General features: G+C 43.0%; 1 protein-coding gene across 1 annotated transcript in view; it reads left to right on the top strand.

Annotated features, from left to right (window-relative positions):
• LOC126263217 (UDP-glucosyltransferase 2-like) overlaps nucleotides 1-15,164 on the top strand; it is a 55,721-nt gene that overhangs the window by 40,233 nt on the left and 324 nt on the right. The window contains exons 5-7 of the mRNA XM_049960286.1: nucleotides 1,084-1,327; nucleotides 8,228-8,450; nucleotides 12,652-15,164. The exon at nucleotides 12,652-15,164 is cut by the window's right edge and continues 324 nt beyond it. Coding sequence (XP_049816243.1) covers nucleotides 1,084-1,327; nucleotides 8,228-8,450; nucleotides 12,652-12,952 — 768 coding nt within the window. The 3' untranslated portion in view covers nucleotides 12,953-15,164. The remainder of the gene's footprint in view (nucleotides 1-1,083; nucleotides 1,328-8,227; nucleotides 8,451-12,651) is intronic.

The raw sequence follows: 15,164 nt of genomic DNA, 5'->3' as shown, positions 1-15,164 counted from the left end.
TGATCATGTGATGTATCTGACCCCAGGAATGTGTCAATAAAGTTTCCCCTTCCTGGGACAATGAATTCACGGTGTTCTTATTTCAATTTCCAGGAGTATATATATATATATATATATATATATATATATATATATATATATATATATATATATATATATATATATATATTACCCGAGGAAGGATTGACAGACAAAGAAACTGAAAATGTAACAAAATCAGTCGGTATAGATTGGAACAAAGAGCCAGGAGTTACCTTAAGCGACGGATATAGCAGAGGAGGAATGAACTTCCCCATCTAGAAACATAGCGATAGGGCAGGGGCAAGGCAGTTTTGCAGATACTGCCAGCGAAGCGTCGTGGGCAGACAATTTGAAACATACTGTACACCCTTTTCGTCTTCTCGCTACTAATAGGCACTTTGCTCAGTGGACCGTACAGACGTCTACTTTTTTTTTGTTTTCATTTAACCACATGCGAACCCCATCGCCTTGACAACTAGTGGGTTGTTAGCTTACTGAGTTCAGTATATATGCAGCAAGTCATGGTCTCTTGGCCGTTGCGGCCACTCGCAAATGGTTTGTTTGCGAGTAGCTGCACCGTTTCCGTCCCTAGCCACGAGGAGGCGGACCAGATCTGCGCTATCACATGCTGCATGCGTGGTTTGGTGTTACATTTACAAAGTATTACCATGTTAATAAAATTTAGTAAAAGTATAAAAATAAATAAAATATAAAGAAGTAAGAACATGGTGAGTTAGAAAGAAACGATATCACTTTACACGAAAAAAGAGAGAAATAAGAACATAGTGATTTAAAAGAAAAACGATATTACTTTACACGAATGAAGAATATACATTTGGTGAGAGTTGCTTATAGTTGCTTGCCCTTGTAGCTTAGAAGCTTAATTAAGTACAAGTAAATATTTCTAACACAGACAGACGTCTACTGTGTGACGCAAGAGTACTGGAGTTGCCTCCCCACCCCCACCCCCCTCGCTTTCAGGGCGTTGACATGCCGGTGCTGCCACACCCGGCCAGGTAACCAGTTCGCCATGCCGGGTAACAGACGGCATTCTTTGTGCAGGATATTGAGCGGTTCCTGGACGGGGCCCCGGAAGACGTGGGCGCCGTGCTATTTACGTTCGGCTCGCTGGTGCGGACGGAGACGATGCCGCTGCAGAAGCTGGTGGCCTTCGTAGCGGCTTTCAGGCAGCTGGCCCCGCAGCGCTTCATATGGAAGGTGGACGCGGCCGCCCTCGCCGAACTGGGACTCACCGTCCCCGACAACGTTTACACGGCCAACTGGGTGCCGCAGTTCGACGTGCTCAGTGAGTACCGCAGCCTAGTCCTCACACTATGCTGAGAACTGCAGCATAGTTTGTAAGTAGGCTGTTTAGGTTTTTATGTTCGTAACGCCATGTAGCGCTCTATATGAAAATCACTGACTGTGCTGCGTGCAGTCTGTGCCTGGCTTGCATTGTTGGAATTTGCTATTGTAGTGTTGGGCAGTTGGCTGTTAAACAGCGCGTACCGTTGCGCAGTTGGAGGTGAGCCGCCAGCAGTGGTGGATGTGGGGAGAGAGATGGCGGAGTTTTGAGAGTGGATGATCTGGACGCGTGTCCATCGGAGACAGTAAATTTGTAAGACTGGATGTCATGAACTGATATATATATTATGACTTTTGAACACTGTTAAGGTAAATACATTGTTTGTTCTCTATCAAAATCTTTCATTTGCTAACTATGCCTATCAGTAGTTAGTCCCTTCAGTAGTTAGAATCTTTTATTTAGCTGGCAGTATTGGCGCTCGCTGTATTGCACTAGTTCGAGTAACGAAAATTTTTGTGAGGTAAGTGATTCATGAAAGGTATAGATGATTGTTAGTCAGGGCCATTCTTTTGTAGGGATTATTAAAAGTGTGATTGCGTTGCGCTAAAAATATTGTGTGTCAGTTTAAGCACAGTCATCGATAATTTTTCTAAGGGGACGTTTCATATGTCGACCCTTAGCCGGGGATACTTCACTGGAATCTTCTGATTTTTTCTTGTAGTTTGTGTAATTAGTGTAGCTATTGTTTATTGCTAGCGCGTAATTATAGAGAGAATTTCCTTTGTAGTTGTAGTTTTTCATTGTTGTACAGTAAAACAGTTGTGGCATGCATGTAGATTTGCACCAAGTGTTTCGCAGCTGCGCTTGCAATTAACTAGATATTATTTTCAGTGCTATGTTAATGTGTTTTCTTATTTAGCTCTTCAAATTGTGCTTTTCTGTTATCGTGTGAAATATTGTGACAATAATGGCGTGTGAAAAACGTAACACTAAATTGACACACAATATTTTTAGCGCAACGCAGTCTGACTTTCAAAAATCCCTACAAAAGAATGGCCCTGACTAACAATAACCTATACCTTTCATGAATCACTTACCCTACAAAAATCTTCGTTACTCGAACTACTGCAATACAGCGAGCGCCACTATTGCCAGCTAAATAAAAGATTCTAACTGCTGAAGGGACTAACTACTGATAGGCATAAAAAATAGCAAATGAAAGATTCTGATAAAGAACAAACAATGTATTTACCTTAATAGTGTTCAAAAGTCATAATATATATATATATATATATATATATATATATATATATATATATATATATATATCAGTTCATGACATCCAGTCTTACAAATTTACTGTCCCTGATGGACACACGTCCTGATCATCCGCTCTCAAAACTCCGCCATCTCTCTCCCCATATCCACCACTGCTGGCGGCTCACCTCCAACTGCGCAACGCTACGCGCTGTTAACAGCCAACTGCCCAACACTACAATAGCAAATTCCAACAATGCAAACCAGCCACAGACTGCACACAGCACAATCAGTGATTTTCATATAGAGCGCTACATGGCGTTACCAACATAAAAACCTAAACAGCCTACTTACAAGTGTACAGTTAATAACGCTTTTGGTATTTTGCTATCACACTAGAAACCAATTTTGAATAGTACTGAATGTAACAGATTACGTGCGGTGCGACGGGTGGCTCTATCACTGTCCTTTAAACAATCATTCCACTTACCTGGATAGCCTTCAGGTCGTCTGCCCCTTCACTCAGCGATGGTAGATACTGGTTTAGCCGACAAAAGCAGCGGTGGTGAAAATTCCACTTGATACCTACCACACAAAGGCCACATAACTTAAGTCCATGACGCAGTAGCTGTAAGTTAGTTAAACTGTTGAGCGTTCGGTATTTGCGCAATAGTCCTTTGAAAAAACTGTTAAAAATTCCCTTTTTAGTTGATTTATTGTCTTTAAAACAAGGAAAACGGCTATCGAGTCCCGACAGCGGTTATGAAATGTTACTGGTTGTGTCTGTTCCAGGTCCACAAGCAAAAGCAGTCAGAAGATATTTCAAACGTCCTAAAGAGACAGTGACCCAGGACTACTTGCGAGTTACCACAGCCAGTCGTTCGGTAGTGTTCTTGCACAGAAGAGCTCGCCATAACGTCTCGTTACCTGCGCGAAAACTGCCACGGCGGAGTTGACGAACGACTTGAAACGTTCACACGCGAAATTTCCCAAAATAAAACACTCACAAAGCTCAAACATTCTCAAAATACTTAACACTGTAGTCGCTCTTCGACTGCGACACGAGAACGGATCAAACGTGGAAATTTCTTCATTTTGGTACAAATTTGATCAGCGAGATTTAACGTAGGTGTTTACCAGAAGACGTCTCCAGAGCGACTATATCTAGAGTCATAGATCTGAGGCACCAAGACCTACTCAAACGTGCGAGAAATGCTGAACTTCTACTGGCTAGTATCTTAAGCACCCAATCAAATCGTATCGACTACTTCTATACTCGCGGTATTTCTAATGTAAGCAAATGAGATTATCATACGCAATTTAGACTAGAAATCTGTTATTCAGAAACTAGATAAAATTTAATGAAAAGAAAATACATGTCGTATCCACGAAATAAATTACTAACAAATTTAATACTCAACGCCCCCTCGGGCTGCCCTTTACAAAATTAAGCTGACTCGGACATATATCTCAAATTCCCCTATTACACAACAACTTTCTCACGCTTGCATTTACACAGTTGTCAATAAAATATCACATTCTCACTTTAGGTATGTCCTCCATTCACTCACTCAGTCTCTCCAAAACACTCACACAACCAAAACGCAATGAAATAATAATGTATCAATGTACTGTTAATTACGTCAGAAATCTGTGGCAATGAAACCGAAGAAAATTCCAGTAAAGTAGATTATATGAGCCTATCCTCTTAAGAAAACAAGAAAAGACGCACCTCTGACTGTAGATGGATTCAGTTTCAAGACTGGTGACCACTTCAAGTACCTAGAAAGTCTTTTTAGTAATAACAACAGAACGGATATAGAAATAGATGCCCGCTTATCAAAAGCAAACAAGACACTTTTTAGTTTCATCAAGATTCTAAGAAAAAGATCACTTAGCAGTAACTTCAAAATCCGCTTATATCAATCGACCATTATACCTGTGATGTTATATGGATGTGAAACATTAATATTTAGAAATAAAGATGAAGAAAAACTGTTAATATTCGAAAGAAAAGTACTAAGGAAAATTTTTGGACCTGTATACGATGAAGATAACATGGAATGGAGAATAGGAAGAAATGAAGAATTAAGAGGGCTGTACAGACAACGTAACGTCGTCGAAGTGCTCAAGAGGAGAAGGTTGAATTGGGCAGGCCATATAACATGAATGACAGAGAATAGACTACCTAGAATGGCATTCAGCATTACAATAGATGGAACGAGAGGAAGAGGGAGACCCAGAATCAGATGGCGGGATAACATTTGGGAGGACACAACTGGGATGAACAGCAACAGAAACTGCACAAACAACGCATCGTACAGGCAGAAGTGTAAGAGGCTCATAGAGCAGGCGTATGGTCGGTAAGGCCCTTGCCACATGTAAAGTAAAAAAAAGTGTGTATCCTCTTGGTTTTAATTTCAGTTGGTACTGCACATGAATACATTACAGTAAGTAACTCGGTTTCACAATACCAGCACGGTTATTACTTTTTTAGGTAAAAATCTGTCTCCTAAAGTACTGAAATTATTGAATTGACATTTTAGCAGTATGGTTGTGTTATCCACAGAATTTGGTACAGTGGTATGAAAAAAATCGATTAATATTTAATAGTACTTCTTAAGATTCATAGACAGTATGCGTAACGTACTGCAGGTGGTATTAAGCAAGCGCTCCGCTCGTCCGGCCCAGTAGCCAGTATCTCCTCTCTGCCCGGCTCCACTGCAACGTGACAACTCGTAATAATTTGCTACGTTACACACGCTCATACGCACCAAATCAGAGCTTGACGGAATTTTTACTGTCACTTATACTTACTTTGCCTGCAAAATTTATTGACCACCGGAGTCTAATAATTACGTGTTAGCTAATTCATGGTTCAGGTGTGATTTCAAAACTCGACCCATGCAAAAAATATTTTCTCCATTCGAAGAAACTTCCCTTATCAACATCAGGATGGACACACTTAGATACTTGCTGGTGTCACTGTAATCCTCTCAGAGACAACGAAGGGCTTAGAGGAGCGGCTGAACGGAATGAGTACTGTCTCGAAAAAGGTTATAAGATGAACATCAGCAAACGCCAAACGAACTGACTATAATGTTGTCGAACGAAATATCTCGGCGCTGAGTCAAGCTGCTACGGAAACGAGACACTGCAAGTGCTTGGGCAACAAATAACTGATTAAGGCCGAAGTACACGGACATCACACGCAGACTGGCAATAACAAGAAAAACATTTTTTAAAAAGAGGAATTTTTTTCGTGTGATGAGTATCTTCCGAGATATTTTTACTTGTTCCAAGTTAACACGAACACAACGTAGCTCTTGGAGTGCAAATTACCCAGACTATACTCGTCTTCATCAGGTATTACAGAATGAGAGTACTTAGCTATTTCTAACAAGCAAGATACATAATTTAAAAACTTTTTCTCCCTGACGACCCCGTATCCCCACAAAATAATGAAAGGAGAGTGATTTATCGCTTACTACATTTTCAACGTGCATGCATCTTCAGATCGGGCATGATGTTTTAATTTATCACTGCTTTGCTGCTAACTCTGCTGACAAGATATGTTGCAGACAATAGCCATATACACCACTGAACCTACCAGTAAAATTATATCACTATACGACACAAAATTCCGGAGATATTACGTCGTAAAACCTAGACGCGCAAAGAAGCAGGTCATGTGAAAACCTAGCGTGAATTACTCAGGTTATGCTCAGTCAGCTTTCGATAATGAGGACACTGTTTTATACCCGGGAGTTCTATTCCGTAGAGAATCTGGGCTGCGTGCGGGGGTAAGGCGGAGGTTGGGGATAGAGGTTACTGCTACTGGTAGAGTGGGCGAATGGTTTGCCTGACAGCGGTCAGTGTGTGCAGCCTGCCATACCTGGCGGCAACTGCTGTCGTCAACAAGCTGCGTGGTTTCTCGGATTTAGCTACTCACGGTACACGATCAGGGATCAGTTCCTGCACGACCTCTGATACGGAGTGTGCCATTTCTAGCGCACAAACAAGCTACGCGCGATAAAAGGCGCTGACGCCGCGCGTTACGCCCATCCTGCTTGCCGACGGTCAATATAGCTTCCACAGACATCTCAACCACGAGACACGAACTACCTGTATGGTATTCACGTTGGCGATCTTACCATTGCAAAACAGATTTTCGTTCGAAACTTCCTGGCAGATTAAAACTGTGCGCCGGACCTAGGGTCGAACTCGGGACCTTTGCCTTTCGCGGGCAAGTGCTCTACCAACTGAGCTACCCAAGCACGACTCACGCCCCGTCCTCACAGCTTTACTTCCGCCAGTAACTCGCCTCCTACCTTCCAAACTTTACAGAAGCTCTCCTGCGAACCATGCAGAACTAGCACTCCTGAAAGAAAGGATATTGCGGAGACATGGCTTATCCACAGCCTGGGGGATGTTTCCAGAATCAGATTTTCATTCTGCATCGGAGTGTGCGCTGATGCGATAAAGGCTAGCGGACGACATATATTGCACTGTGATTATGCACTGGGATCCTGATCGATCAAAAGATGTGTGTGAAATCTTATGGGACTTAACTGCTAAGGCCATGAGACCCTAGGCTTACACACTACTTAACCTAAATTATCCTAAGGAGAGTCACACACACCCATGCCTGAGGGAGGACTCGAACCTCCGCCAGGACCAGCCGTACAGTCCATGACTGCAGCGCCTAAGACCGCTAGGCTAATCCCGCGCGGCTCCTGGTCGATCACTTGAAACGACTGAGAAATACGTTTTCTTGTCTGTCATTGGCTGTCCGGATCACGCAATTCTATGGAAGCCTTGCTTTGCCTGTCCTTTTATTGGCTAGCGTTTGCGGAAAGAGTGTCTTGGGCGGCCTGACACGAAGGAGTGTATTTTAGCAAATATCCTTTGGAGAGAATGCAATGGAACAGATTGCACAGACAGAAGTAGAGAAACAAAAAAATATGAAATAATAGTTCAGTATGAGCTTGAATGTACGTAGACGTACATAGATGTACAAAGACGTACATAATGTGAGAGTGTGTAGTACTTTATTTCAATTGTGTGTCATTATTTTCGTAGTGCTTGTGGTAACGTTTAGTGAACATCCCTCAGAGGCAATAAATTGATAAAAAATGTTATGATATCCATAAAAATCCGCAGTTATTCATTGCCCATACCTTAGCAAACCATAGTAATTCTGGAAGTTCGTGGCAGATTAAAACTGTGTGCCGGAGCGAGACCCGAACTCGGGACCTTGCCTTTCGCGGGCAAGTGCTCTACCAATTTTTTTTTTTTTTTTTTTTTTTTTTTGGTCATTCTGTTTGGTCGTTGCGGACGTCACATCACATCACATCCTGCGAACCATGCAGAAATAGCACTCCTGAAAGAAAGGATATTGCGGAGACATGGCTTAGCCACAGCCTTGGGGCCGTTTCCAGAATGAGATTTTCACTCTGCAGCGGAGTGTGCGCTGGTATGAAACTTCCTGGCAGATTAAAACTGTGTTTTAATCTTGCATACACAGTTTTAATCTGCCAGTAAGTTTGATATCAGCGCACACTCCGCTGCAGACTGAAAATCTCATTCTAGATTTTCGTTCGTCTGGACGATCAAAGTCCATTTCATCCGCACGTCTTTCAGGCCACCCCAAGATGCGGGCATTCATCTCCCACGGCGGCCTCATGGGGACGCTGGAGGCGGTGCACTGCGGAGTGCCGGTGCTCGGGATCCCGCTGTTCGCCGACCAGAAGCTCAACGTGCCCAACATGGTGCGCCACGGCGTCGCCATGCAGTTCGAGCTGGACTACGTCAACACCGACCTGCTCGTCTACGCGCTGCGCAGGATCACCGCGCCGGGATCAAAGTGAGATCACTTTCCTCTAATACAGTGGGGTCTCCATAGCCCGGGATAGCAATATCTGTTTCTCTTCTTTCTCTGAATTGCCGTTGTCTGCTTATGCTCACAATCACGTTCCACCTACCTTTCTTGCACGTTAACCTGTTACGGATTCGTGGGACTTTGCTGATGCACAAAACGTTAAGCTTCGAGAAATATCTTGCCCCTGTTTCTCGGCATCTCTCGTAGCAAATGATAGTCGCACAAACTCGTCGTAGTCTCTGTGTAATGCTGTTCTTCAGTGCTGTAGCTAGTTGGCTAGTGTTTTCTGCCAGGACAGCCTCTCAGATAACTAAGAGTCAACAATTGTAGAATAGGAGATCTGGATGAAGTGAGTCACCTCAGCATTTCTGACGGAACTAGCCATGAAAAGGTAGATGAACACAAATTAATGAAGTCTTGAATGCACTCACATGAAATAACAGAGGAGCACTGTCGATTAAGCAAACTTTTATCACATACATTATGAAACAGAGGGAACTGCGTGTAGTGAACGTCCAGGAGACGAAGAAGAAAAACTGGGGCGGACAGTTAAACGCAAGAGTAGGGAGCGAAACACTATACAGCTCTATTGCTGGTGAAGGAGTTGTACATAAAAATGAAAAAGATGACCAACACTAAGATTTTCTTCGGCGTAACTACGTGCGCATGACCAACAAATTATTTAGGGAAGAGGGTATAAACAGCTATATTTCGATATTTGGAGCTATAACAAACTGTATTTATGTTAGTAAGAAGTGTGTAAATCTCACTCATGAAACGCGTGAATCTAGTGATACAAATACCGAATCCGACCGTCATGTGGATTATTGCCTCAGTATAAGCAAAGACTAAAGGCATCCATAACACACACACACACACACATACAAATCAAATTAAAGTGAACGAGAATTTAGTCTGTATTAAAAATGTAATCTGCTTAAATGCAAATACAAAATTAGAAAAATGTTATACGCGGTAGGAATGGGTTACGTGTGCGGAATTAATAAAACAGATGGAATATTAAAGAAAAAACTCTTTTGAATACAGTTTTTTACAAGTATAGTCTCTAGTCACAACCTTTTATTGTTTTACGTCACAAACGTTATATTACAGCCGACAGCTACCACACATTTCATTTGACTAACGACCTGACTCAGTCCCTCGACGTTTCTGGTAACAAATGGTACATCATCAGCAAACCGTATCATGGTGAATTCTGTCTGTGACAAACAACTCCAACATCAGTTTGATCATTTGCTTCCCTCATCGCCCTTACAATACAGTTTGTTTGTTTTAACTTGAGATAACGAAACACCTGGAAAACGAGGTCTCATACGAAAAAGATTTTCTAGATGAAAAGTTATTATTTGTAAAGCGCACACCTGTCTGTGTTACAACTAACCATCTCCTAACCACACCTTCTGGGTGGGCGGGGGTCAGTTTTGCGGTTTCAAACAGGAACCCTCCATTTTTATTGCATGCTCTGATTCTACGCCAAAAAAAAATGAACGATTTACTCATCTCAGTGTGTCTAATTCGTGGTAGATGCTGTTGGAATCGGTAAATTTCAAGTGAGCCTGTTTTCCCAAGCAAGAACCGACTCATCTGATTGTACATTTGATATGCGATGTAAATGTAACCCTTTGTGTTCTAGCTGTTGACATTTATGTTCGAAATTTACTATAGTGTTGTAAATTTGACTGTATGGTACAATATGATTAGCAGTTTCAATGTCTGGTTGGAAACTACGTTTAGCGTGCTCTAGGAACAACCACGTGGAAATTATAGTTTTCTGTTCCCGTCAGCGTGCTTGATATTGGTGAATCCGGTTGCTTCATATCGGTGAGTATCCATAGCAGGTGCGCCCATCACTATCACTTCACGGACATTTTACGTTATTATAATGCTTGTGGTTTATACACCGTCGGTAGCCGCGTCGAGAGTTACAGTGGATGAATGGAAACATACACCGAAATCAGTCACCCTGATGGTGACCTCAAGGGTGCCACTATAATCAATTATTCTGATCATCTGGGGACTCAACACAATCAACCCTATAGGGAACAGAAAAGCACCTTGTGATACAAGGTGCTTATTTGCCAGAAATGTCAAACTTTAGCTTTGTTTGTACTGTACACTCAGATTTGCAACCCCGCATGCTCGATGAAATTTCCAGAAAGCTGACTGGACGAAGTTTTCAACGGAACTGGATGACACCATCCGCTGGATACCTCCATCACATAAGAAGTATCAACGCTTCATTGGTGTAGTAACAGCAACAGTTAAAATGTGTAGGCCAAGAGGATGCAGAAAAGAATATGTTCCAGCGAAGTGGTGACCCAGAGATAGCTACGGAACTATTGTCCAGCTGGGTAATTTCATGTGAAATCATCCAGTGGCCGTTGCCCTTATGTCACAGATTTTTCTGAAAATTTGGTGTAAGAATGTCCATAATGAGTGAGGGATAAAATATTTTTTCTGGAATTTTTTGACCAAAATTGTAATTAGGAGACCATTTTGAAATGTGGGGCCCTGCTACCAACTGGCGTTGTGAAACGAAGTGCCTTGTAAGTTTGTAACCAATATAACTTTTTTTATCTGCCGGCTGAAGTGGCCGTGCGGTTAAAGGCGCTGCAGTCTGGAACAGCAAGACCGCTACGGTCGCAGGTTCGAATCCTGCCTCGGGCATGGATGTTTGTGATGTCCTTAGGTTAGTTAGGTTTAACTAGTTCTAAGTTATAGGGGACTAATGACCTCAGCAGTTGAGTCCCATAGTGCTCAGAGCCATTTTTTTTATCTATGAATCAATTTTATTGAATTTGGTGCCATTGGAAAGTAAAAGAATAGAGCTATAATATGTGTTCCTCGGATGGGTCTCTCCATGAATGGAGAACCACCCGTGTTTGCGGTTGTAATAGGAGGAGACATTGGTGATTGTGCGAGTTTGAGAGTGGAACAGGCGAGGATAGGCTAATAGTTCGAGCGACTGACCGCGAAATGAAAAGAGAAGTCTGGTTCGTTTCCTGGTCACTAGTTACAACCTGTTCGTCACATCGAAGTACAGCATTTTGTCAGCATACTTCGCAGGGAGCGAAAGGCTATTTACAATTTGTACAGAAACCAGATGGCAGTTATAAGAGTCGAGGTGCATGAAAGGGAAGCAGTGGTTGGGAAGGGAGTGAGACAGGGTTGTAGTCTCTCCCCGATGTTATTCAATCTGTATATTGAGCAAGCAGTGAAGGAAACAAAAGAAAAATTCGGAGTAGGTATTAAAATCCACGGAGAAGAAATAAAAACTTTGAAGTTCGCCGATGACATTGTAATTCTGTCAGAGACAGCAAAGGACTTGCAAGAGCAGTTGAACGGAATGGATAGTGTCTTGAAAGGAGGATATAAGATGAACATCAACAAAAGCAAAACGAGGATAATGGAATGTAGTCGAATTAAGTCGGGTGAGGCTGAGGGAATTAGATTAGGAAATGAGACACTTAAAGTAGTAAAGGAGGTCTGCTATTTGGGGAGCAAAATAACTAATGATGTTCGAAGTAGAGAGGATATAAAATGTAGACTGGCAATAGCAAGGAAAACGTTTCTGACGAAGAGAAATTTGTTAACATCGAGTATAGATTTAAGTGTCAGGAAGTCGTTTCTGAGAGTATTTGTATGGAGTGTAACTATGTATGGAAGTGAAACATGGACAATAAATAGTTTGGACAAGAAGAGTATAGAAGCTTTTGAAATGTGATGCTACAGAAGAATCCTTAAGATTAGGTGGGTAGATCACATAACTAATGAGGGAGCATTGAATAGGATTGGGGAGAAGAGAAGTTTGTGGCACAACTTAACTAAAAAAAGGGATCGATTGGTAGGACATGTGTTGAGGCATCAAGGGATCACAAATTTAGTATTGGAGGGCAGCGTGGAGGGTAAAAATCGGAGAGGGAGACCAAGAGATGAATACACTAAGCACATTCAGAAGGATGTAGGTTACGGTAGGTACTGGGAGATGAAGAAGCTTGCACAGGATAGAGTATCGTGGAGAGCTGCATCAAACCGGTCTCAGGACTAAAGACCACAACAACAAAAAAACTTCGCAGAGTAATTTTCACATTTCCGCATTTAGTGCAATGCACTCTGACCGACGAGATGACTCTGTAACTGACAGTGCGTTCCGCCTCCTGCCCAGGTACCGGCTGCGCGCCAAAGAGCTGTCGTGGCAATTCCGCGACCGGCCGCGGCCGCCGCTGGAGGAGGCGGTCTACTGGACGGAGTACGTGATCCGGCACCGCGGCGCGCTGCACATGCGGCCCGCCTCGCTGCGGCTCAGCTGGTACCAGTACCTGCTGCTCGACGTGCTCGCCTTCATCGCCTGCACCTTCTGCCTCACCACCACGCTCACCTGGATCCTCCTCAAAAACTGCCTGTGCACGCACAGTCAGAGGAAGCGCAAGAGGTCGCGGATCGAGAGGAGGTTCAGAGCGACCTGAGTGACCCCGTACTGGGCCGACACCGTCGCCCAAAGTGTTGCCCGACCTGTGACGTCCTGTTTGTATGCTTGGCTGAATACTAGCTCGTAGTAGGAATCTCTTAGTCCTTGCCTTCTGGAGACATTTTTCATTGGTGAATATCTATAAACTGCCATTAATGAATTAGTAGGTAACTGCTTACCTCTAACTATTATAGAGCAGTTTCCGACACGTTCCACTATACAAGTTGATTTATTACTCAGGAAAATACATCGCGCATAGACGAACACGCACAGTTCCAAGCGCAAAATTGTTTTTGTCGTGTTACTGTGCCCAAAAAAAAAAAAAAGGCAAAGTAGTTGAATTTCTTGACATGGAGAAAGGTGAAGGGAGCTTTTGAAAGTTTTCGTGTGCCTGTGAAAGCTAGAAGGAAACATCGACAGGACTGCACTACTTGCGCTCGCTGTAGCCGTCTCTGCAGGCGGCTCTTCGTGTTTACAGCTGAAACGTCCCGTGACATAAAACTGCCTGCACGCACTGTTCTATCGGAAACGTGTGGCTCGCATTTCCTTATCCGACTGCTCTTCCTCAGTGTTGAAATAAGTTATTTCCCGATCTTGCCAGCGCTAGCTGATACAAAGCAGGACTTTGATGTATGAACAGATACGTAACTGTCTGTCTTTCTTTTGTTGCCGGCCGTAGTGGCCGAGTGGTTCTAGGCGCTACAGTCTGGAACCGCGCGACCGCTACGGTCCCAGATTCGAATCCTGCCTCGGGCATGGAGGTGTGTTATGTCCTTAGGTTAGTTAGGTTTAAGTAGTTCTAAGTTTTAGGGGACTGATGACCTCAGAAGTTAAGTCCCATAGTGCTCAGAGCCATTTGAACCATTTTTTTTTCTTTTGTTAACAGCAAGTCGAGGATGAAGCACAACAACGGAACTTGGCGCCTTTCTTTTTTTTTATTGGCTTTCGATACATACCCTTACAGCCATACCAACAGTGGAATCATTTACAATGATGCGAAGGTTAAGATAACACAACACTCAGTCCCCGAGGAGAGAAAATCTCCGCTTCTTGGCATCTCGTGCATATCGACAATGTGGTTCTAGGAACTACTTTTCCTTACTTATGACTCACAATCCAGAGAATCTACACGTCAAGGCAGGCTTTTCCAATAACTTAAGTTGCAACAGACGTCTACGATTATATTCTTTCACTCCTCCGCCAACATTTGTAGCTGCTTTTATCTGGTAGACGGTGCTGTAATTCGTGAGAGAAATGCTCAGCTCCTTTTACATCACAGCCCTGGTCTCGTCATTCCGTTTCATTTAAACCACTTGTTTATCATCTACTTTCCACGTAGGAAAAACAAAACGACAGAATGACATTAACCCCTTTATACTTCAATTAATTTCATCAAGGAGGAAAACAAAATCACACGCACGAGATAGCAGTACGTGTAGGAAACGGTAGCTTCGTGTAGAATCTGGACCTACCGAAAGTGTGGCCCAAGAGTTCACCTTCCATTTATTAGCGTCGCATTGGTATGATGCCAATTCGTGACGTTCGACATTAGGCAGTTAAGATTTCAGTGTTCTAGTGTAGCTCTTTGGTTTTCTCTGTGGTGAAGTGTCACGTTACACATCCAATGGCCCAGGATTCGATCCACGGTCAGTGGAAAGATTTTTATCTCTTACTTATTGTTGTTTACACTCTGTAAATGGTTGTTAATGTTGAGAATTCCGACTTGGTCGTTATTTGGAGTCGTAAACTGTAGGTCTGGGCAAGTCAGTCCAGAGGTCGGAGTAGAATTAAGATCACTGAGCACTGCACTTACCAAACCGCCAAACATTGGCCCTTATCATTATGACACCACATAGATTCAAATTTGGTAGCGAACGGTGCACTTTGATATCTGTTATGTTCGTACATGTCCACCGAAGCACCACTTCCTGTATCAAGAGAACGCCTTATAATGATCCGTGGTCCGAGATCGCCCCGTGTTTTTACCACTGTAGTCGGCTGCAAGCGTTCTGCTTCGTAATCCTTCTCTTACTTTCTGCAGTTCTCCCTTGGAAATCAACTGTAAAATCATATCCGCCCCAGCAGTAATTACAGACTACACGCACGGTTGTCAACTGAAGCTACTTGAGCATTTTCTCCAGTGAATGTTGGCGCGTATACGTCGTCACCTATCGAAAGCAAATCTGTCTGTTTTGTTAGTCGATGACAGG

The sequence above is a fragment of the Schistocerca nitens genome, chromosome 6 (genome assembly GCF_023898315.1).
Source record: "Schistocerca nitens isolate TAMUIC-IGC-003100 chromosome 6, iqSchNite1.1, whole genome shotgun sequence".
NCBI classification, from domain to species: Eukaryota; Metazoa; Arthropoda; class Insecta; order Orthoptera; family Acrididae; genus Schistocerca; species Schistocerca nitens.
The sequence above is the reverse complement of the archived record's forward strand: the minus strand, read 5'-3'. Positions and strand labels throughout refer to the sequence as shown.